At 46.3% G+C, this 25,561-nt stretch overlaps 1 protein-coding gene across 2 annotated transcripts in view; it reads right to left on the bottom strand.

The window, feature by feature from the left end:
* The window catches only part of LOC126543037 (uncharacterized), a 160,847-nt gene that overhangs the window by 24,183 nt on the left and 111,103 nt on the right, over positions 1–25,561 (bottom strand). Inside the window, exons 12-15 of one of the 2 annotated variants that reach the window (XM_050190181.3) lie at positions 18,914–19,527; positions 17,261–17,954; positions 14,722–14,910; positions 12,682–12,831 (exon numbers count right to left, since the gene is read on the bottom strand). In XM_050190181.3, coding sequence (XP_050046138.2) covers positions 12,682–12,831; positions 14,722–14,910; positions 17,261–17,954; positions 18,914–19,527 — 1,647 coding nt within the window. The remainder of the gene's footprint in view (positions 1–12,681; positions 12,832–14,721; positions 14,911–17,260; positions 17,955–18,913; positions 19,528–25,561) is intronic. The other variant, XM_055077562.2, reaches the window with a different exon arrangement.

The raw sequence follows: 25,561 nt of genomic DNA, 5'->3' as shown, positions 1-25,561 counted from the left end.
CCTCCTCATTTCATGTCCTGCCCATGCCCATTTCTTTTTCTTGATTTCAACTAAGATATCATTAACTCGCGTTTGTTCCCTCACCCAATCTGCTCTTTTCTTATCCCTTAATACACCTACCATTCCTCTTTCCATAACTCGTTGCGTCGTCCTCAATTTAAGTAGAACCCTTTTCGTAAGCCTCCAGGTTTCTACCCCGTACGAGAGCACTGGTAAGACACAGCTGTTATATACTTTTCTCTTGAGGGATAATGGCAACCTGCTGTTCATGATCTGAGAATGCCTGCCAAATGCACCCCAGCCCATTCTTATTCTTCTGATTATTTCAGTCTCATGATGCGGATCCGGGTGCAGCGGTGGCGTAGAGGTAGAGCATCCGCCTCGCGTGCAAGAGGACCGTGGTTCAAATCCCGGTGCCGTGCAATTTTCCACCGGATTTTCCACTCCCTCACCAGAGCAGGATTGGCCACCCTGGTGCAGTACTTGGCCACAACCTTCCATATGAACACAACATTTGACCAAGTCAAACACTCCCAAATTCTCAGTCGGCTTCAAATTTATGCGTGGGATATAAGGCCTACAGGTACATCCGTAGCTTCCTCACCAATGGAACGGTAGAACTCCATCTTGGCGATCTAAGATGCAACACCATAAGATTAGGAAGCAGCAGCACACCTCAAGGATTGGCGTTGTCCGCTTTCCTATTCAATGTGCCCTTGTCCCTGCTTTCCAAGATACTTGACCATATCCCCAATCTTCACTGCAGTCTTTATGAGGACGACATTACCTTCTGGGTAAACAGAGGGTAGAAGAAACCTTCCAAGAACAGTCATACGGATGCAGGTTTACACACAAATGTGCGGACTTACATGTTCCTCACAAAAGTCCAAGCTTCTCCTGCTACGTGGTCCCATTCAGGTATAGAGAAGGCGCAGTGCCCCCCCCAGATCAGAATATAGAGTAACGGATTAAATACTGAGACCATAAACAAACTGGACACACCGGTAGAGCAAACACAATGTTTGCTGCAAAGAATTTCTAATAACCATTCAGGGCTAAAGGAGGCTGAGCCGACTGCGCTTTTGGCCACAATGACCTGGCATCGGTGAGGAATCGGATCGTCTCCTTCCAGGAGATCACCACCCACTATCACCTGAGCAGGAAGCTATAGCCTGCAGGCAAGAAATGTCTAAGTAAGAGACAAGAAGTCATTTGGCAAAAATTACAAACAAGCACTTTCGCCAACTTAAAAGCTATATTCCGGAATTTATCCTGGGGAATATTCTGAAGTCTGCCCCTTGTGCTGACAGACAAGTGGACATTAATCATATTGTTAAAACCACCTCCTTGGACTAATGAAGAAGACAACGATGGCCGGGACATTGCGTGTGTTCAGCCATCTTGGCCAGCCCTGTAAGTACTCTCCGTTTATAAACCATGGTTCGCTTTAATTTATTTGTTGCCTCGTGACACATTGGTGGAGTTGTGGGGTACTCTCGCCACACGACGGAGCTTCAAAGTGGTCAGCGATGCGGTGCGGCCACTATGGCAGATCAGCTGGAAACTGCGTCTGCACCGAGGACCACAATTGTTTTAGCCCACCCTCAAGACTCTGGAACATTCAATGGGACCGATGACACCGACGTTGAGGAGTCGCTGACATACCGTAAAAACCCACGTATATTACGAGGTTTTTTTCCTATTATTAGCTGCCCAAATTTTAGCCTCGTACTATATGCGGATCCGAACTAAAATTTCAGTCACAAATTAGGGCTGGAAGAATTGGTTTCGTTATTGCTGCGTGGCTACGGCTTGGCTTCCTTATTGCTGCGTGGCTATGGCTTGGTTTCATTATTGCTGCGTGACTACAGCATTGTTTCTTTATTGTTGAGTGTGCATCTTGGCAGCACACGTGCAAACCACACTTCGCAAAGTGCACCTTTTTTATTCTGCATTGAAGGACCAAGATGTCCAGACCACGAAAACAGTACTCAGCTGCTTTCAAGAGAAAGGTTATTTTAGCCGCACAGGACATCGGCAACAGTGCGGCTGGGAGACAGTTTGGCGACAAGGAGGGGAGCATTCGTGGGTGGCGTCGACAGAAGGAAGCCTTTTTCCGTGCAGCGGAATGCGAAGAAGCTTTCGTGGCCCGGAGAGTGGGATATTCCCGGAAATCGAACTCGCCCTGACGGAGTTCGTACGCCAACAGTGAGCCGCGCATCTAGCTGTAAGCGTGGAGCTTACGCAGGCAAAAGCTAAGGAGCTTGCAAGAGGAAAAGGGCTACCAAGCTCCGCCTTCAAAGCGAGCAAGCACTGGATTTATCGCTACATGTGCCGTGCTGGTTTTTCCTCACGCCGCCTAACTTCGATTTCGCAAAAGCTGCCCGAATCGTTTGAAGAGCTGCTTGTGGCTCTCCAGCACCACATTATTTCGCTGCGCAAGTCCAAGAACTTCCAGCTAGGGCAAATCGGCAATGCTGACCAAATGCTGGTTTATCTAGACATGCCATCGCCTTTCACCGTGCACGAAAAGGGCTCTAAACAAGTTTATGTCCGGTCCACTGGCAACGAGAAAACGCGAGTTACCGTCATGTTGTCGTGCATGGCAGACAGACGCAAGCTTCTGCCCTATGTTGTCTTCAAACGCAAGACAGTGCCTAAAGGTGTAGAGCTGCCAAAAAATTTGGTCATGAGATGCTGTGAGAAAGGCTGGATGAACGAGAATCTTGTGCTCAACTGGATCAAGACCGTCTGGTGTAGGCGGCTCGGTGCACTGTTGTCGTTCCCGTCCATCCTCATGCTGGACGCATTTCGTTGCCATTTGGCTGACTCAGTGTTGCGTCCAGGCTGTTGCCTGAATCTGAACTGGCACTGAACTCGTCGTTATTCTGGGTGGGATGACATCTCAGCTGCAGCCTTTAGACGTTTGCATGAACAAGCCGTTCAAGGACGCGGTGAAGCGGTGTTACGCAGATTAGATGCACTCAGGTGAGCCTGCAGTGACGCCGACCGGGCCGCTGAAGCAGGTTTCGCCAGCCGCGCTATGCAAGTGGATTGTGGACGCATGGGCCAGCATACCAGAGGACCTCGTGCGTCGTGCATTCAAGAAGTGCAGCATCTCGAACACGCTCTATGGCACAGAGGATGAGTACTTCTGGGAAGATATGTTCGACAAAGAACTATCCGAAGAGAGCGCAGCTGAGGAAGACAGTGATTGAAGTGTGGAGTGCAATTTAAATAAATGTTTTCCTGGAGCTTTCCTCACTCGTATTATACGCGGATAAAACTTCTTTTTTTCGATTTCGCGTCCCAAAAATTTCACCTCGTACTATATGCGAGTTCCTATTATACGAAGGTTTTTACAGTAATACGAATGGGTGAGCAATTACAATCACTGGGACCTGACGGTCACGCTGGCCAATGATGTCTTTTATCTGAGCGAAATGGCGAAGTTGTGGTATGACAATCATGAGACCGAACTTGGGAGCTGGAACACATTTAAGCAATAGCTCCATAATCTGTTTGGTAAGGCCTACAATCGCAATATTGCTGTGAAGAAACAGCTGTCAACTCGAGCCCAAACATACACGGAGTCATCGTACCTGTCGTACATACAGGTTGTGCTGGCGCTCTGCTGTAAAGCTGACAGCACAGAGCAAGAAATATTAGGAGTGGGAACTCCGCTGTTTGCAGCGACCAGGAAAGGTAACAAGCTTGTGGAGCAACTATCATGCTGGCGGTACTTGGCAGCCAAGAAAGAAATTACCGCCATTTCGGTTGCCAAGGCAACCAGTCAAGTGTGTTGCTTGCGTTCAGCTGCGCACCTGGCACAAGTTCTACTGAGGGCAGTCACACGCTTCTTTAGTGCTGGTAGCCTGGACAGTGATTGGCGTAACACTTTAATCATTTGAGCACAGTAAAAAATAAAACGCATTCCTTTCAATGACCGCTATAATAAGATGATCTGTAGATTCCGGTTGTATGCAGCAATATTCTTTGACACCCATTCGATGACTGATTGGATGGGTGCAAGCGCTGCTGGCATTCGTCGAAGGCAAACATGCCTTCACTTTCTTCGATTATACGACCAAGCTGATTTTCGTCAAGCTCATGGCCCTCACACGCTGTGTGAACATCGCTGACATTCACCGCCATTGATGTTCCTGGCTTGTCGTAGACACTCGTTCTCAATCTTTTAACGGTGGTATGATTGATATTTGATGACACTTCCTGGGGGGTCCGCTTCTTTTTCGGGGATATCAAAGATGCGGGAGATGGAGGAAAGGTGCAAGGAACAGCCTATGGATGCAGTTCGGGTTTCTTTCTGGTGGTCCAGGACTACCTCATCTCTAAGCTCACCATAGTATTTATCCCATCTCATCATGTTGCTCATGAAGTGCTTCTCGCAGACGTTATCTCTCGATGTGAGCTGACAGCCGTCCCCAGGAATTGCCGCAGCCCATGCTAGCAGTCGTTCAGGATCATTCGGAGCCTCGAAGACACTCACATTTTCCCTCCAAGACTTGTACCCAGTTTTGCAGTTTTCAATGAAACACTTGCGTCCCACCTTAGGCTTGCAAATTCCAAAGAAAGGCATTTGCGCGTATCAGCCCTGTTAGTATTACGGCTCTCTAACAGACACCGACAAGAACTGTAGCTGTTTGGCTTAAGAGGAAGCTTTAGCTCTGGTGCTCCTATCTAAATACATGTAAAAGGAGAATTCCTTTTTCTCAGCAACCACTACACCAAATTTGATGAGGTTTGTTGCATTTAAAAGAAAAACTTAAAATCAAGTGACTGGTGGTTCTGAATTTTCTATTTACACCGCCAATCTTTAATGAAAAATTGGCGAAAATCTTAAATTAAAAAAAACTAAACTATCAGGTTTACAACTCGGTAACTCAGCAATAAAAAATGATATCACAATTATGTTAATTGCATCTAATAGTACAGATATATGGGACAAAATTGATATGTTATACACGAATCTAAAAAATTTACTAATATGGAAATACAGCTTTTGCAGAAGCCTTGTACACAACATAACAAATTCACGTAAGATATAAATTGACATACAGAATTTGTCCGCTTTGAATGGTCTAATTGATGCCGTTCACAGAAGCATGATATCTGTTCTTGATGCAGAGCTATTAATTTGTAAACTTTGTGCTTGTATGTTTTTCGAACTTTTGAATTTTTGAAAATTCGTTTAACAAAATTCAGGCCCTCAATAGAAGTTCTGCTTGCAACAGTCACTAGAATTTAACTTTCTCTCTCAAATGCAACAATTTTCATCAAAATCGGTCCAGGGTTTATCACAGAAAAACATTTTTGCATTTTACACGTATTTGAATAGGCCGCATCGGAGTTGGCCCCGAGCTAAAGCTTCCTCTTAAGGGCGCACAAACACAATGTTATGGCATGCCTGCTGAAGCGAACATTCATGTCGTCTGCTTGTCGTCTGCTTTGAGCGGAAGACACAGGTGCTGCCGAAGAGAGCGCGCCCAAGCTGCCGCCTGGACGTCTGCTTTCTTTTTTCGCTGCGGCTTGCGTGACGTACCGCAAGGTGCCGCCACTGCATGTGCCCCCGTCAGCGCATGCTATTTTTGTGACTTCATCTGGTCGCCCGCGCTGACGGGAGTTTCAGCTCCCAAATATTCAATCTGCTCACATGAAGAAATTGTGCTACCGTCGATGCCGGGATCGTGGAGTGCCAGCGCTTCGTGCAGGCCAAGAGCCACTGTACTGAACGACCATTTGCCAGGCTTCCCAACACTGCCACGACGTTTTCCGTGTGCAGAGAAACTGCCATGTCGCCTTTCGCTGCCTTCAGCTGAACTGACGAGGATTGACCGCCATGAGATCGAAGCGATTACTCCAGCTAGCCTCTCTGCCAACTCTAATGACGGCAACTCAAACGCACCAGCGGTTTCACTCGTCTAAGCCATCGTACAAAGCAAACTAGTTCATCTTGGGGTTCATGCTGCTTGCGCCGTGCACAGTTGTACGTTCATCGATCGATCCCTCGTTATCAAAGGTTTGCTCCACAATATTGGAACCCTGCAGATCGAAGAACTGAAGAGGACTGACCTATCTGCTTTAACTGCCGCCATGTTGGGCACGTTGCTCACTACTGTAACCACCAGTCATTCTCACAATGTACTCCATCCTTTGCCCATGCTCGCCGCCTTGATCGCAGCCCTTTTGAGCCACCATCTGCAGCACACCCATACAATCCTGACGCTGCTACGACATGGTCCAGCCACTCGCGAACACCTAGACGTTACCAGTCGCGTTCACAACTTTTACACTGTCCGTCCTTCCGCTCGCAGCTACCTCGCCGCGCGACGTCGCTGGGCAGCCGTGGCTCCTTCACTCCAGAAATCTAGACGATGCAGCACCCGGAGGTAACGCTGCATCCACGACTCCGCCACAAAACCCTCTAGTTACTCTGCCGACTTGACTATGTATGCTAACGTTGACGTTGATTGTGTGACCGTTTCTGCACTTGTCAACACTGGGGCTTATATTTCTGTCATGAGCTCTGGTCTTTGCTGTCGCCTAAAGATGGTGGTCACACCTGCTCTATCCCGCATTGTAAGAGTGGCCGATGGAAGACCTCCCAACGTCCTTGCAATGTGCACCCCCCGCGTTACCATCACCGGTCACCCAACTTCTGTTTTATTTGCTGTTCTTGAGCAATGTCCTTATGACATTATACTTGGTGTGGACTTTCTAACAACCTATTCTGTCATAATTGACTGTGCGAATGACCTCCTATAGCTCGAACTACCTCACCTAGCCGATGCTCCAACCATGCCATCGGCCCGTCTCTGCTCTCTTGACTATGTGCACATGCCCCCCCAAGCGGCCATGTATATATCCACGACCTCGAGCCCACCTGCAGCCAACGGTAATTACGTATGCTCTCCCCAGTAACAGGTGTTCTGCTCACCAGAAACTTCGCCGTGCCTAACACCCTCGCGACTGTAACCGGCAATCGCATCTGTATTCCTGTTTTAAACTTCAGCACCTCTCCTCAACTAATTCCAGCAGGCATATCACTCGCCGCCATCACTGCTGCCGAAGACTGCGAAAATTGCACGCTGGGTCTCTCCAGTCCCTCTAATTCATCCTTCATTCATACCACAACCAGTTCGTCGCACGATGTCTTTGACGGAATGATTCGTGCTGACCTTTTTCCTGCTCAAGCTGCCAACCTTCGCCTCCTCCTGGAGTCGTACCATGACATTTTCAACTTCAACGATCGTCTTTGAGACGAACGTCTCTTGTCCAGCATCGAATCGACACAGGGGACGTGATTCCTATCCGCCGCCGTTCTTATAATGTCTCCCTCACCAAACGTCAGTCAGGTGATCCAAGGCAAAGTTGGCAAAATGCTCACAAAAGATGTTATCGAGCCTTCTTCCAGTCCATGGGCGTCCTCTCTGGTGATAGTCAAAAAGAAAGATGGCAGCTGGCGCTTCTGTGTTGACTACCGACACTTGAACAACATCGAGCGCAAGGATGTATACCTGCTTCCCCGAATCGATTACAGCTTGGACTGCCTCCACGGAGCCACATACTTTTGCTCTATCAACCTGCGCTCCAGATGCTGGCAGATTACCGTTGATGCCATGGACCGCGAAAAGACTGCGTTTATCACACCTGATGGACTTTACCAGTTCAAAATTATGCCTTTTGGATGGTGTAATGCCCCCACAACCTTTGAGTGGATGATGGATTCTCTCCTTAGGGGCTATAAGTGGTCTACTTATCTATGCTATCTACATGATGCGATTGTCTTTTCACCTACTTTTGAGAACCACCTGACCCGCCTGTTGGCCATTTTCAATGTGCTTTGCCACACTGGCCTGCAACTTAATTCCTCTAAGTGTTGTTTCGCTTCACGTCACATCACCGTTCTTGGTCACCTTGTTAGTGCTAGTGGTGTCCAACCTGACCCCAACAAGGTACGTGCCCTCCAATATTTTCCTGTTCCTCACTCAGACAGAGATGTCCAGAGCTTTGTCGGCTTGTGCTCTTACTTCCGCCATTTTGTCAGAAATTTTGCCGACATTGCCCGGCCGCTTACTGACCTACTCAAGAAGGACGTCTGTTTTTCTTGGGGTCATGAGCGAGCTACCACATTCACCACCCTCAGTTTACTTACATCACCGCCCATTTTGGCACATTTTGACCCTTCCACCACTACAGAAGTTCGCACCAACACTAGTGGCCATGGCGTAGGTGCAGTTCTCGCCCAATGCCAGAATGCCCAGAAATGTATCATTGCCTATGCCAGCCACCTTCTTGCATCATCGGAGCAGAATTTTTTTGTAATTGAGCGCGAATGCCTCGCTTTAGTCTGGGCTGTGTCAAAATTCTGCCCTTACTTATAGGCCGCACGTTTTCTGTCGTCATGGACCACCACGCCCTATGCTGGTTCTCGTCACTGAAAGATACTAGAGGAAGGCTTGGTCGCTGGGCTTTACAGTTACAGGAGTACACCTTTGACATCCTGTACATGTCTGGCCAGATGCACAATAACACTGACTGTTGTCACGCTACCCTGCCGATCCTCCCGACACCGGCAAGCGATATCGGTGACTTCGTCATGGCTATTTCAGATCTGGCCAATATCCGTGCTGAACAGAAAAGCGACGACACATTACTATCTATAATAGGCTGCCTCCAGCCCGACCCATCGCTCCGTCTGTTTGAGCTTCACAACAATATTCCTTACCATCATGGTAAAATTCCCAATGGCCCAGGGCTTCTGCTTGTTCTCCCCAAGTAACTTCATGCTACTGTCCTCAAAGCACTCCATGATGCCCCAACTGCTGGCCATCTTGGGGCATCCTGCACATACGACTGCGTGCAGCGCCGGTTCTTCTGGCCTGGCCTGGTACCAACATGAGTGTGACCTTAGGCACCAACGTAAACAGCCCTCAGCATTACCTGCAGGCCTTCTACAGCCCGTTGACATATCCAAGGAGCCGTTCTACCGCATCAGTCTCAACCTCCTCTGCCCATTCCCTATGTCTACTTCAGGAAACAAATGGGTCGCAGTTGCAACCAACTATGCTACACAGTATGCCATCACGCAAGCTTTGCCGACTAGCTGCGCTACTGATGTCGCTGATTTTCTACTTCATGACATTATCCTTCATCATGGTGCCCTAGGCAACTGCTCACAGACCAAGGCCACTACTTCTTGTCCAAAGTTGTCAATGAGCTCCTTCGTTCCTGTTCTGTGGAGCACAAGCTCAGTAATGCATACGACCCGCAGACCAACAGGCTCACCGAGAGGCTGAACCACACCTTAATCGATATGTTGGCGATGTACTTGTCTGACGATCATCGCAACTTGAACAGTACTTTGCCATACGTCACACTCACGTACCACTCATTCCGTCACGACATCGCTGGTTTTTTGCCATTCTACCTACTGTTTGGCCACCACTCAGCATTGCCTTTCGACACATTGCTACCTGCTGGCATACAAAATAGCACAGAGTATGCCTGCGATGCTGTGGCGTGAGCCCATCTGGCACGTCAGATCGCTCATGAGCGACTATCCGACTCGCAATTACTTCAGTAGAACCGCTATGACCACAACCACCAACACCTCTGCTTTTTTTCAGGATCTCTTGTACTTCTCTGCACTCCCATCTCGCCATGTAGGTCATTCTGAGAGTCTGTTGTCGCGTTACACCGGACCTTACAAGGTATTACGGCAACTTGATGACGTAAACTATGAGATCATGCCACTGGACAGTTCTTCACCATCTACCTTGTCATCTTGTGATGTTGTGCACGTATCCCAGTTGAAGCCATACTATTCCGCCGCATCCTCCTGGTGTAATTAGTCTGTGCTGAGACGACGCTACACCCACCGAGGAGGTTAAATGTTACGAGCCACCTCTTTGGACTACCGAAGAAGACGACAATGGCCGGGACATTGCACGTGTTCGGTGATCTTGGCCATCCCTGTAAATAGTTTCTGTTTATAAATAGTGCTTTGCTTTTATCTAATTGATGCCCTGTCACAATATGATATGGACCTGCCCGGCCAACTCCCCACCACAAGAGCTCGCAATTTTAAATGCCAAGGATTGGGAGGCTGCTCTGCTCAGCTTGGACCCAGACCAACAATATCAGGTCATCCGTGGGCTGAGGAGGCCACCAGGGCCTGTGGGCTCCTGGCCGCTTAGCGACCTGTTGATCCTTGTTGCCAATAAAGTTTTACAAATGACCGAACGAACAAACAAATCAAAGATGCCCACTGACACTGCTGGCTTTGCCAGTGCCAGTCGCTTTCCATGTGTCTAGGTCGACAGTCATGATGTGCTGCCTCACTTTGTGTCTTTTACTATGTTGTGGGGGGGTTGTGAGCTGGACCTTCTCGACGTTGCACCATTTGGTGGGCTGTTTTTCTCAAGTCACCCACTATTTATTGATTGCAAGCGGACATACTTGTAGATGTATCAAACCCATCTGTCCTTAGAACACTCCACTTTGACTACATTCATGTGAGACTTTTGCCACAGCCTCACACACCTCAGAGGAGGACCAACCAATATCTCCCTCTACTGCCTCATTGGGTGTACCTTTGTGTATGCTCAAAGAAGTGTGGCCAACTTCCCTTTGTCAGGTTTCCAGGGCCTGTCATGTGCGGGAAGACAGGCATAGCACTGCCCATCCAAAAGTGAGGTCAGTTACAACTACTCCTTTCCATAAACCCCTGAAGACTTCCAAATGGTTGAAGGACTATAGGGCCTTGGAGTCAAAAGAAGAGAAACAGGTCTTCGCCATTGTTCATAGTTCTTACTCATAGCTGTGCATATATTTTGGGGCCACTGTAATGGTTACTCCTAGGCACTAGTAGTACTCATTGGCCCAAACCGTGAAGTTGCCTTTTATGTAGAGCTCCAAGATTTCCTGGAAAGCCATGGTACCAAAGGCAATTGCCACAGATTTCTTGACATTGAAACACAACCCAAACTCTGTGCCTACATCACCGCATATGACGAGGAGTTCTTGCAGCTCGTCGAGACTCTTTGCCATGAACACAATGTGATCGTCGTAGAACAGTGCTGGTATCATCCTTGTGTTGGTGATGCCTTCCTCCGCATAGCTTACATTGAAGCCTTGCCCCTTTCCTGTCAGTTACCACTCCATGCTCAAGACATAGAGCATGAAGATCAAAGGTGACATATGACATCTTTGTTATAAGCTTATTGACTGAAACTGGGAACAGGGTCTAAGGTCTTTCTTCCTTACTGGATGACAGCCTGGATGTCTTCAGCCTGGATGCCTTCAGTATTACAAGCATTTGCAGCAATTACAGCAATTCAGTATTACAGCAATCGCAGCACCCAGGCCTGACAGAGCAGACTCCAAACTCATCTCCTCCACAGTATCATAAGCCTGCGATGTCCAGGAAAGCCACAAAGACAGGGTGGGATTCCTTCAAAGCGACTTTAGTTGTGTGTGTGACAACGAAAAGATTGTCTTCTAAGCCATTTTGCAGCTTCCAGATGATTTCGGCCTCAGTCCATATTTGCAGTCTTGCTCGCAGAATACAGGCAAACAGCTTGTACAGGGCAGGCATTATTATGATGGGTCGATGGCTAACTGGGAGAGACGTTTCAGCACCTTCTATAGGATCAGTCTTATGTGGGCACCCTTCCATTCCTGTGGTATTCTTCCACACTGAACCACAGAATTAAAAGCACCTAGTAAGTGTCGTCTTACCCTTCTGCTTCAGAAGCAAAGAGGGAGGGAGGGGAGGGATGCCAGTCAGACCAGCTGCCGAGCGCCCTGTCAACCATTTTACATCATGGTCTAATTCTCCTTCAGTGATATGCTTTTTTTCCTTGTTCCATAGTGACCAGATGACGAGAAATTAGGCCAGACCACTATATAAGACAATGGAGCACTTTATATCTTTCTTTTTTTTTATATAACCGCCTATATTTTGGCTTTTAAATGTGTAAGCATTTCTATGTTTACCCAACGAGAAAATCGTCCATCCCGTAAGGCGACCGCTTTCAAGATAGTGCCCGCAGCAACGAGCAAATTTACCTCCGTGCTGCCTCTCGCTTCAACGCCAATGAAGCCGTGACAACACAGTGCTCACGGAGCTATCCGTACATGCCGCACTAAGCCATTTTCGCAGATTGCTTTCAAGATACGGGCCCACACGTCTCTCTTCAAAGCTACGTAAGCAGCGAGAACATAGCGCACGAAGCTATCAGCAGTCGGCACTTTTTGTCGGAATCACAGATTGCTTTGAAGGTATGGTTCGTGAGGTGGTGGCCCGAGTATGTTTGGTCATGGTTCATAATGGTTCGATAAGGATGGATAAGGCTCTAAAGAGCAATAACGATGTATAATGATCGGAACATCACCCATGCACCTGGTGCCGCCACCTGCAGTACTTTGTTTGCATCATCAATGCTCCTTGTGGTGCTGTCCGCGCCAGTTCGTGTCGCCGCAGAGCTGTCATTTGTACTTGCCGGATCAAGTTCTATAACACTGATAATGACACCGGGCTGCACGGAGATGAGCAAGTGGCACAATGCATACACATACTTAGACAATTCCCAGTTTCTGCGCGATTTTTTTGTTGTATTCATAAATCTGGTTTAAAATTTGAATCAATGTTGTAGATACCCAGCAGCCTGACGAGGCAGGCAGCGTGGGGCTGGTCTAGCACGGACTGCAGATGGGGGCCCAGCCGCTGTTCAAGCAGCCAAGCTAGCAGGTCCACCGGCGAACGCCTGCACAGCTGCTCCAGTGCCAGGCGATGTGTCGTGCAGACATCTGTAAAAGGATGCCGATCTGTTATACGAGCGAAAAAAAAAATCAGGGGACCAACTAGCACTGGCATTCTTTTCAATCCCTCACTGTAATCAACTTACACGAGAACGCTATGTGCTACTCATTCCACCAAGTACGCTATGAGGAAGTAAAGCCATGAACTTACAAGTGGCCTCATGGAAATCAAGCAAGCACATAAGCCTGAGATTCTGAGGTGACACACTTGTGTATGGGTGCATTACCACAGGCAGCCATGCAGTTGCATGTTTTATTATCAATTTTCCCTCGGGCACCACTAACAGCATCAGCATGGCAGCTTGAGACAGAGTAAAATGGAAGATGATGATGGACTAGTGCGAAATTTACAGACTTCTGCTGCAGTGATAAAGACAATCAAGCATTTTATCATCATTCTTCCAAACCAATCCCAATTATAGTCCCAGAGCACTTGGCAACAGTAAACACCAACCAGTCATGTAGGGGCATAGCCAGGGGGGCATGCCAATTGGAACAGAGGACCCCTAGCACAGCAGCCTGTTAAGCCACAGACTGGTAGGCCACCGGCACAGGTCTTGGCCAGCGACTTTTCACTCACAGAGCCAATACTAAAAACAATGGATAATGGCTGTCAAAGCTTAAGATGCCATACCAGATCTTGCTCAATTTATTGGACGTGACACACCCACACGTCACCAATTTACAAGAACATGACAGCCATGAACAACAGGTTGTTGCTCCTCACTTTGTTCTCATAAGATTTTAAAGCTAAACTTTCTTTGCAGCGTCTGACGAGTTTTGATGCTGTAATGGTCTGACTGTGTGCAGATTAGTCTGCTGATAGCATTGTCCCACTACAGGCGACACTGTAAGCCACACCGTCGGAGTGGACACGAAAGCTCCGCAGACTTTGCTTCATACTGCCAATGTAAAGATATTGTTAACGTGGCATGAGACCGCATCTTGGTTGCCGACTTTCTATTTCAACGAAATAAAATATTTTTTCTCAGAGAAATTTTTTTTGTCTGATTACCTGATTATATGGAAGATTTTACGGCCCCTTCCATGTAAAAGAAAATCTATCAGCGACTGTACTAATAGGTCGAATTTCAATATAACTACGTCTACTGCCAATTTTATCAACCTGGTCACATCGAGGTTTAACTGTATTTATGACATAGGCAATGGCAGGAAACAAACAAGGACATAAAAACTCATACAATGTATGCCACAAGTGCCAGTAGTGCTTTTAGTGTACATTATGTCCATTTAGGAGAAGGCCCTTACAATGATGTATATGTGTCTTTATGTCCTCATTTATTTCTAATCATTGCATTTATTAACGCATCTGTGTGTTTGTCAATAAGCTACCATGAACAAAGGAAAATGTACGCTGCCTGAGGCCACGCCAATCCAAGCCAGTGACATGATGACGCACCCATAGGAGTGGCTTTCATGAGTCCATTATGTGAACCAAACTCAAGAAGAACGCCTAGATAATGTCCCAGCTTTACTGTCAAGGTAAGATGAAGGGTAGCGAAAGTCTGTAACAGCACTCATTGGGTGGAACCACTGGTGTGAGATGAAGCCGGCAGACTGAGTACTGCCCGGCAGTGGGAGCACATGACACAGAGTTTCCATTCCTTTCCGACACTGCAGGTAAACTGCTTCACAGTAACAAGGCATGGGCTGTGCACAGGGAGGTGGCCGTGGAGGAAGAAAAAAAAAGAAACAGGAATGGCATGCACCAGTGCTGCTCGGCGTGTTAGACAATTCCACTCAGCCACTCAGTGCACGAACCCCGTGGTGTGCCTGACATCATTTCTACTGCACTGGTAAGGCAGTGCATGCCAGCCGAAGGAGCTGATTGCGCGCCGTGTGCAAGCCATGCCTCACCTCCGCACTGCCGGTGTGGAGGCAAAAGTGGGCCAAGCAGCTCGTTGACAAGCGTCTGCTCATCTCCCACAAATTCCTCCAGGGGACCCAGCTCACACAGCACCTTGTGGGCCTGTGACATCAGTGTGCTGTTGAGAGAGTGCGCCGGACTGTGGAGGAGAATGTAGCTGACAGCCCTCTGCAATGGCCCTGCAATGCACATCTACACAGTCAGTAGAGGCCTCAAACTGACCACCTATCAACACTTGCACTTACAAAAATCTCCTGATCATCATATCTTAACATATGACACCAAGTTCAACAAAATTTTTTCTTGGAGAAGAGTAAGAACACAGATTATTAATCAATTTTATAGAGCACAATTTCTAGGTGAATGGAAGCTTTAGATAATGTGTAAACATGTTTGATAATTTCTATTTAAGTTGTGGCTAACAGATATAGGTCTCATGCCAAAATTTAGCTGACCATAACAAAAAATGCTTGGCAGTCACAAAGGAGAGACATTGATCTGTGCAGTGAATGGTAACTAATGAGATCTGAAGAATCCAGGAAGTGAAATGATGAAATGAACAAAAAAAAAAACATGCTCTTCTGACAGGTCTGCCTTGGTATAATATGAAGGCATATGAAAAGTTTTCCTACGATTTTCTTTTTGGTGGTTCATTGCATGCATGATTGTGTAAAAATTAAGTGTACAAAGTTTCATTGAAAAATCTTTTTTAGAAAATGAGTTTCCTTGTTGGCATATTACAAAACTGTGAGGAAATCGGTTCCGAGAAAATCAACAAAACATACTTGAACCCCTGCAGTAATCCTAAAAAGCAATCAGGAGAGACAAAATTCACTAAATTTGTAGCTGGTTTCCTGTTCTTGTTTCTGTCTAATTTTGTCCATGGGCCATCTTATGTTTCTTTTTCTGGCTTGTTTCTCAGCATGAGTACTGTAACAGGAGACCTTCACATTGAGCAGCCAGTGATTGTGTGACAAGTTATTGTTGTGTAAATGCTAGGTTCTACTCTAACTGCTTTCATCCTATCAAGTGTGCCTCTCTTGACATTGCTGAAATGACAGAGAGGGTCAGATATAGCAAACTTGAGAGTTGGAAAGCTCACGTAGGTGTCCTTGGTTTGACAATTCATATTATTGAAGCACTCATTCAGGGCAGGACATTTGACAGAATGTCCAAATCCATGATTGTTTCCTTGCAATGCAAAGCTTGATTCTAGAATGCTGCAGTTATCATCCGCATTAACTATAAAAGCACTCCTGTTATCGGGTTCTTCGCACACTGTGATTTTCATGTATTGATACCCAGCAAAAATTTTTTTTCAATAACCTTGCACTCCAAACTTCACCATACTATAGCTACTAGTATAAATGAGAATACAACTGTGTGTACAAACAAAACAAAAAAGGCAATTTGTTGCTCATTTAATGTACGAAAAGTCTAGAGAGTGTAGACAACATGTTTCAAATGGAGTGCATTCCCCATGTGAAAGCATATGTTCATCAAAGATGGAAGCAAGTTCTAAATGCTTTTGAACGTTTATTAATTGTTTGAATTTAATATTATCATTAAAAAATAAGAAAATATTAAACAACTTACACAGGTACCTTAAGTTTCAGTATCATAGACACTGGGTGGGGTTACAAGTTCCACCATATGTTTTCAATGAGACAGCACAGCAACGCAAAATATTCTTAAATGAATCACATATATTTAGGCCAGAAAACAAGAACTCTACTGTTCTGAAGAAAAAATTTTGTTTTCAACTTGGCGCTGTACCTTAAGCTAAGACGTGTCCGCAGCCTTAGAACTAACGCTGCCTGTACATTTCGCACAACAAAGGCACTTGTTAGTTTCGTCAGAGACACTGGGCTCAATGACATACCTTGTGTTGTGGTGCATATTTTGCAGGTTGTGTGTCTGACAGGCACTGTGCATTTTTCATCATACCCGTCTGGAGTAGCATGCTGGGCATGCTCCCAGGCAAACCTCTGCAAGATTCACTGAAGGGCCTCTCTCCCACAAGCAGAGCCACCCTTGCCGTGGCACTACTGCCTTGTTCAAAATGGCCACTTCGGGACCATAGATTACATGAAAAATCCTGCAACAGTCTTCATGAAAAAATCTTGCTAGTTCATCATCATCACCATCATCAGCCTGGTTACGCTCACTGCAGGGCAAAGGCCTCTCCCATACTTCTCCAACTACCCTGGTCATGTACTAATTGTGGCCATGTTGTCCCTGCAAACTTCTTAATCTCATCTGCCCACCTAACTTTCTGCCGCCCCCTGCCACACTTCCCTTCCCTTGGAATCCAGTCTGTAACCCTTAATGACCATCGGTTATCTTCCTTCCTCATTACATGTCCTGCCCATGCCCATTTCTTTTTCTTGACTTCAACTAAGATGTCTTGCTAGTTACGTTACCTTAAGTGACCACTCTCTAACTAAGCATGCAGTTTAGTTTAGTAGGTTTTGGTAGATGGGTGATGGGTCTAGTAGTAGATGGTTAATTTGACACTGGATGACTCACCAGGTGGCAATGCAGAAAGCAGACCAGGCCAGGCACCCACAGCTGACGCCACCAAAAAAGGAGCATGGTCAGAGCACACCAGGTCCCAAATGGCGACACGAGCCACCTTGTGCTCTTTGAGCTGGCTGCACACTGCACAGAGTAGACGCACATACGATGCCTGTGCCAACATCCGTGTTGGCTTGCGTGGGCTCCACAATCGAGCCCGCAAGGAAGACAACAATGCAGCGAACCCATCTGGCTTGAGCGCCAGTGCCTCAATCAGCAACATTTCAAGCTTGGTGATGAGTGGCGGTGCCTGCTCGCCACGGCAATATGCTGCCACCGGGTTAGCCTTGCAGCGGCCTAGGTATAGGAGAGCGGCATATACGAGCGCATCGCGTTTCACGTTGCGCACAAAGGAGGCCACCACTCCTGGCCGCACCTCAGGTTGCACTGCGAGCCACGATAACTTGGACATCGCTGTGTGCGCTGTCTTTGCAGCAAGCAGTCTGCCAGATGCTGTTCTACTCAGGACTGTGTGCTCAGCACTCAAAAGAAATGTGGTGTATGCACTTTCCTCTGCTACTGAAGCTTCATCCTCTTCCGAGCTGGATGAGAAGAGCTCACGCAGCTGGCGCTTGCTGAGGCGGGGCTTCTTGCCGGTGGGTGCGTGATCCTGCACTTCAGCCGGACGCTTTTTGCTGTCTTGTGGCTGGTCATTGTCCCATGGAGCATGCATAGCAACACATCATACAGTTATACAGCCAAGAGAGCTTGAAAGACAGCAACGTAAAATATGCCCTTTGCAAATAACTATTTCTATTTGTAAACAACATCATGAACACGTGCATGGCTAAGTTACACAAGGCAATGCTAAATGAATCTCAATATAAAATATTCTTTACCTCGAGAACGAGATAAGTTTAATCGGCACTTTGAGGCTGTGGTATATGACACAAGATCAATTGTGCCAACTGTCCAGCTGCTTACATTGGGAAATTGAAAAACGTATACGAAAAATCAGACAACACAAGAACAATGTCCAGACCTTCCCTTGAGTATGCAGTACCATCACCAAACATTCAGAAGATGCCAACCACAAGACTGCCTTCTATGAAACCTAAATCATACAGAGACAAATCCTTGAAAAAGTCCACAGCTTGTACAGAACATGACAAACAACATTAGCCATTCAAAGGGCAACCTCCCCACTGCATATGTCAATGGCCTGTGCATTGCAACAAAAAGGAGAAGAAATCGTGGCACAACAATAGCCTCCCGTCGCCAGTGCCACCACAGCCTGGCCCGAATGCCTCTCTTTGGGCTCCTTCAGCTTCCCCATCAGTCAAGGACGCAAGAAAAGGTTACCATCCCTGGCAAAACATTTTGTCCACCTACCTCTTCCTATTATGAAGGACTTTTAAAGTTGCACCCTGCCACGATCGATCGTTAGTCCCCTGAGGAAGGAGCTGAGTTGGTTCCAAAAGATTGGGTATAATAAGTCAACTTTTTGGTTGGAGTCGCTCCTAAATTCTTAAGTGTCACAGCCAGACAGGCAATTCCGTCGAAGGCGTACGTTCAACATCTTATACACGTACATACTGCAAGCGTAACACATGCTATGTTTTGCTATGTTTTAAAGCACAAAAATAGGTCATTCTAATGGCCCACCTGTTCCTGCTCATGGCCTCCCTGCTTCAGCTGTGGATTCATCAATTGCTGGTCCTCACCAGTGCCATGCAGTGCACGCTTTCTCTCACTTGCTGACAGGGGGTCTGGTGGCTGCCTCTTCCTGGCCAGCCACTGCTTCCTCTTTGGCAGCACTTCTACTATAGATTCCAGCTCTTGTTCCTGCTGTCTTTGAGTTGCACACGGGATCGGTGCATGCTGCCCCTCATGCACTAGCAGTTCTTCCTCAGGAGACGACTGTTGTTCCCGCACAGGGTAAAGAGACAAGCCTGTGTCCATACCTTTGGCCACCTTCTGCACTGCCTCCAAGGGTGGTTCTCCTTCCAGCGCCAATCTCTCATGCTGAACATTGCTCCTATCTGTCAAGGGCTTACAAGCCTTCATATTTGGCCCGGCTGATTGCTCCTCGCTCAGCCGTGTAACAGCATCAGCTCCTCCAATGCGGCTTATGCATCTCTGCTGCTCCCTACCTGCTTGCCTCTCCTCCATTTGTTGCACACACAAGTGTTGCTCAAGGCCACTGGATCTTTTCAGAAGCTTATTGTTTGTTGTGCCAACATGCGAGCTCTTAGAATGATTGGCAAGCGATTTTAAGCCTGAAAGATGAAAGATCACAAAATTACCAGATTACCTCCCTTTGGTCTAGCATGGCGTAAAAGTGTTATTTGACACAGAAAGTATAAACAACCCAGTTGTCTTTCAAATTTCCCAAAAGGCAGGGGCACACAATATCACAAGGGTCCCTAAGAACAGGTTGCGACAGGTTTTCCTCGCACACTCAGTGCAGCCTACGGACAGATTAGGCCTCTCTGCGTAGCAGTTGTCTTCTTCCAGCAACCACTCTACAAGCACACACAGAACAACAAGCTACCCATGACATCACATTATGTCAGGCAAGCCATGTGGTACCAAGTCCCTTGAGTATTTTCGGTAATGTGATGGTTGTTGAAAAATTATGTTTTAAACACAGAGAATACAATACACATCTACATTTAAGATGTTCATGCTACTGCTAAATAATATAGCCTAAAGGCATACACAGCATAGCGACAGTGCACTTTACGCAGTTTACAGGATACATATAGGTGGTCAATTCCCAGTAACACATTCTTCTAATAGCTAATGTAGAAATTAGTAAAGGTGAAAACATGAGTCTTCATGAAGGCATTTTCATGCAAACACCTGCATTCATGATTGTATTGCACTTAGTGTTGCACAGACGGAAGAACTAATGGATGAACAAAAAGGAATACATTTTTTTTGCTTACTTTGTTCTTTTTCTTTTTATTTATTTATTTCAAGATACCTTACAGGCCCCATGAGGTGCATTGAGTAAGAGGGGCATCACTGCAAGAAAGTTGTACATGTGAATACCGCAAAAATGAGTGGGAATAATCATTGAAAAACAGGGTTGCAAATGCAGAGCTGCAGTAGTAAACAAACATCTGATAAATTTTATCCCGCACATTGCTTGCACACATAATCAAACATTGTGTAGAAAAAGTGTAGTTTAAAGCATGAAAAGGAGAAAAAATACAATACTAACAATACTCAGATAAGCAGAAATTGCATTTCGGGGTAGGGTACAAAACATCTGATAAATTTTATCATGCACATTGCTCACACACATTATAAAAATGTGGTCTAAACATGAAAGATAAAAAATCTACATGTCGTTACACAGGTATACAGAGTATAACACATTTTTAGGACAGGAACTACATGTTCAGAAGTTGCCTAAATTTATCTATGTTCATTTGCATGACAGAGATAAATTTAGATTAGTGACAGATTAGTTCTTCTGTCAGTGTAACACTAAGAGCAATACAATCATGAACGTCCACCAACTAGCCACATTCATTGCTTGACAATAAACCTGCATGCATGAACCATGTGGGAGAAGACACCCAATGCCACATTTACAACACTGCCACTAAATCCCAATCAGTGTGATTTGATTCTGATAGCTGTTTGATCAAGCCATGTTATAGACTCAGTTGTCACTGTGTGCCAGCTGAAACTTCCATCCATGTTGCTAAGTACACTGACAGGCACAAGAAAGTCGCCAAGTGTCAAAATGCTGGACGAACAAATAGCACAGTGATGCATAATGGAGGCTTTGTAAAATAGGATGTTGTTGCCTTGCTCAATCCCGAGAAATAAATTTAAAGAAAGTGATTAAAGAGAAAAATTTTCTGTCCACTTGAAAGATCCTTACACTGAACTTAAACTGTATTGTATATCACTAAAACTAAAATCAACGGAGGCCATTTGACTACACAGAGAGATGATCGTGCATATCCCTGACTCATGCAGTATTAAGGGCCAAATGTAGCAAAACTTTTATTTGGCTAAATGGGTTATAAATGAGTAGCATATACCACCGAAGCAATCTTGGCAAAGCTGCAAGGCTGGCAATAGTTTGTTTTTTATTAGCAGCCTCTCAACAGCAGCAAAGCCAATTATACCTGGAGAGTAGTAGCTGTTACGCAAGTCCCTGAACAATGCCTCCAAGATTTTACAGCGCACCATGGGCAGCTGCCGGCACAGCCTAACCTCAGAGGGCATGCCAAGGAGCCGTGCATTCTAGGTCATTCTAGGTCATTTCGGGTGAGCAGTAATGGCAGCATGGCTTTTTTTTTTTTTTCAGCTTGGGTATCAGAACAAACGTTCAGAGCCTCCTCTATATCTAATAGGCTTTTTATGTGGTCCTAAATTTCATTGCAGTTAAAATTGCATCGAGGATGCACAAAACAGTAGCCAACAATTGCGCCAACTGCGTCACAATTGCTTAACAATTGTGACGCAGTAAGAGATACCAGCTCCATATTAATGCTTGCTTCCATATGAGGTCAGGAATGACAATTTTCTCACACTACAGAAAACCTGCTAGGTGCCCAACATTTTGGTGTGGAAGTGGTCATAACACCATCTTTTTCGTAGAAGAGCTATCACAGGTTAATCTTTCTTAGGGTTAGCGATGAAGATGTGACCATTGTCAGGCGTGAGTGATGACGACACGCTTTAATTGAAACAAAAGGGTATTTATTATAAAAAACTAGAACCTTAGCGGTGCCGTGAACTTTGGCTCAGCGCATCCTTCCTGATCTCCTCTCCACCCCCTCGTGGCCACTCTCACGAACCAGTATTAAATGACCTCCTTGATGCCAGGTGGTGCCAGCTGCCCATAGTTTATGCGGTCCCTAACACACCCGGGCTCCTAAATAATGCATCCTCGCATCATGCTAATCTGTCACGAAATCTTCCGAGCCAACGAAGTGGCTTTCCGTGTCTGTGCCAGTCATAGGCAACCATTGGGACTTGAGTAGCTTAGGTGGTGTCGTCTTGCAGTTGTGCAGTTGTGTCCTGTGTTTTCCCATGGAAGCACTTTAACTGTGTTGCAGTAGCCAACCTTTTTCTTGTGCGATTCTTCGTTCTGGTAATAGTGAATGTTTCCTTCTTATGATGAGTTCTTGTGTATGGTCCATCATACCAGAGATCGCAGCTTTTGCAGAAGTCTCGTACCATACTTGATCGCCCACTTCATATGGTGCTGGTGGGTGCTTTTTGCTGTGCTTGGCCTTCATGCCACTTAGGTAGACTCTTATCTTGTCAAACGCTTCTTCCCTGGCCATGTCAATGTCTTCTTGGGGCTCTTGGATGTCTACTTCCAGTTGGTTGTCAATTATCCTTCGAGGTGTATAATTAAACAATAGTTCGAAAGGTGAAGTCTTGAGTCCAGCGTGGAGCTGCGTGTTGACTTCGAACATTGTTATATAGGTTATATAGGCTTTTATAAGTTCTGTTACAAAGTTTGACATCGAGGGCCGTGGTTCCAGAACATTCTTTGTCAGTTCGTACGCATCCTTTTCTTTCCATCTCGGAATATATTCGATTGAGTGGATGCCGTTGTCAAAGCGCTCAATGTATCAAATGGAATGGGTTGTCGCCAGGCAAGGCCTACCATGACCTCATATGGAAGGTTCTTGATTACTTTTGCTGTCACTGTCGCACAAGCGCTGCCAATAGCAATCCTCGCTTGAGTCACATCAGTAGGTTTGCACGAGTTGCCAAATGGACCACCCAATACACAGTCCACATCCATAGCAACCTCAAAGATGTGGTATTGCGCAAACTTTTCGTCAATTAACGTTACTGCAGAGCCTGTGTCCAAGAGTGCACGTGACACGATGCTGTTTACATTAGCTTATAGTAGTATGATTCTGCGCCCACCTGAGTCTGGGATAGCGACACTGTTGATGCTTTGTGGTGAGCTTTTCGCTTTCGTCATCGCGCGGCTGCTACTTTTTTGTCTTCCGTGCATGTGTCTGGATAGGGGCAGTCTATCGCTCTGTATCCCTTCTTTTTGCAATGGGCACATGTGTCAATCGGTAGACATGTGTATTTCGGCACCGTAGTGTTAGCAGAGTTGGTTGTATTTCTCTCGGTCGCCTTTGGAGTTTTACCAAGTGTTGGAGGTTTTCTGTCGTTCAGTCCAACATCTCGCCGGTCTAGCTGTTGCATAAATGCAAGAACTCGCTGATGGTTCCGGGTCAGAGATCGTGAAAGGCTGCCAACATTGGCTTTGCACTTGCTGAACGCACTCCCTGTATGAGCCAGTCGATCACGTCGTCATCGGACAGTTTGCATGAACCACACCTTATGCGCTGGAGGCGTGCATACATGTAGTCGGTCATACTTTCGTTTTCTCGCTGTGCTCTTGCGTCAACATAGGCAACCCATTGACAAAATAGTAGCGGCTTGTCGAATTCAGTTTTCAATGCCGTCACCCATGATGTCCAGTCATTGTACTGGTTACCTGTAGATGCCAAGTGGCTGCACGGCCCCTAAGTTGTGAAATGCCTGCATTTAGCGTCGCTGCCTCCGTCCATGCGCAACGATCGCACTTTGATTCCACCATAGTTTTCTACTGTTCAAAATTCTCTGACTCGCTTCCCGAGTATGTCGGCAAAGTTCTTGTTAGGTCCGGCGTTGTCGTTATTTGCAGTGGAAGGCTGGTACTATTGTTGTTTAACATGCTTGATGTTGTTCCCAACTGCCTTTCAATAAGTCGTGCCATCATTTGTAGCGTTGTATTGAGCATCGCGAGCTCTGTCGTTCCGCTTGGGCTCGGCATGGTTTTGTTTTCGATGTGTTCTGTCCAAATCACCAAGCAAGTTGTAGAGAGACTGTCTTCGAAGTTACCTTGTGGCGTCGTAAGCTGCAGATCGTTAGTGCCAGAGCCTGCTTTGTCCGTGGTCAGCATAGAGTTTTTCGCTTCGGTGTGATCGCTTTCCATGCTGGTCATCATTGCTTGCTGCACTCGCTGTGGCTTGCCCTGGTTGGGACAGCCTCACCTTCTCGCTTTGTCTTCAGTTTTCCGTCCACCTCATGTTTGTTTTTGGAGTCCTCGTCGCCATGTCAGCCGTGAGTGATGACACGCTTTCAGTTGGAACAAAGGGGTATTTATTATGGAAAATTAGAACTTTAGCGGTGCCATGAGCTTTGGCTCAGCGCGTCCTTCCTGATCTCCTCTCCGCCCCCTCGTGGCTACTCTCACGAACCAGTATTAAATGACCTCCTTGACACCAGGTGGCACCAGTTGTCGATAGTTTATGTGGTCCCTAACACCATGCACTGAGATGCTTGTTTTGGCATGTGGTAACACTAACAGCACAGAGGAAGAGGAGACGAGGACAAAGGCAAGCAACAACACAAGCACTGTTACTGTTACCATGAAACCATACAAGCTTGCCCAGTTTTCTCTCTTCGATGGAGCTATGACACAGTTTGGCACAATTTTGCTGCTCTTTACCAGGATTGCACAGCAGGTACTCTTTGGCACACTCTGGTGCAGCAACAGAATCTGTGCAAGATGGCCCCATTGTCGTCTTAGTCCTGGCTTGAAGAGTCACTCTATATAACCTATATACCCTGTTCCCCCAATAGAAGTGGCTAGTCCCCAATGAAGGCCCTCCCCTTGCTTCCCAACATTTCTGCTACTTATGGAAATGGTAGCATGCTTAATAGCCATGTGAACAGGCATTTGCTTATTCTTCCCCTCCAGCTCTTCTTCCTTTCCCATTTGGCCAGGATGGTTCAATAGTCAGTTTATATAGAACCTCTGTTGTTGGAAGTTGAGCCGTAGCACTCTTCATTGAGCACAGGACAGTCATGACATTAACACAAAGGAGACTTCTCTGTAACAGCACAAGGTGCATACGCATTTCTCATATAATGGCCATTTTGGGCATTTTTAGGGCTTGAGCTCATTTACGGTGTCTTCCACCTAAAGTGAATGCACACTTTGTGTTGTTCTTTCATGAACACTAAGTCAAAGAGCAATGCCTAGTGCTCAATCATGGTCATGCCAGGGTGCAACCATTTTAGATTAATGTTGACAGAGACTGCTCTACATACTTATGAACTGGCACTGCAAGAGCATGTGGCACAGCCACAGAGAGGATTCCTCCTGCAACAATGTGCAAGTGGCATGCATTTTGCATTTGGAGCAGAGGGTCATGGCATCCCTCGTTGCCTGGGATCAGGCGTCGCCAGAGGGTGAGATCCAATAAACCTGTTTTTCATTAAAGAGGCTCTTCAACACTTTTTGAACACGATAAGAAAATG

Source organism: Dermacentor andersoni, chromosome 2, assembly GCF_023375885.2.
Source record: "Dermacentor andersoni chromosome 2, qqDerAnde1_hic_scaffold, whole genome shotgun sequence".
Classification (NCBI taxonomy): Eukaryota; Metazoa; Arthropoda; class Arachnida; order Ixodida; family Ixodidae; genus Dermacentor; species Dermacentor andersoni.
The sequence above is the reverse complement of the archived record's forward strand: the minus strand, read 5'-3'. Positions and strand labels throughout refer to the sequence as shown.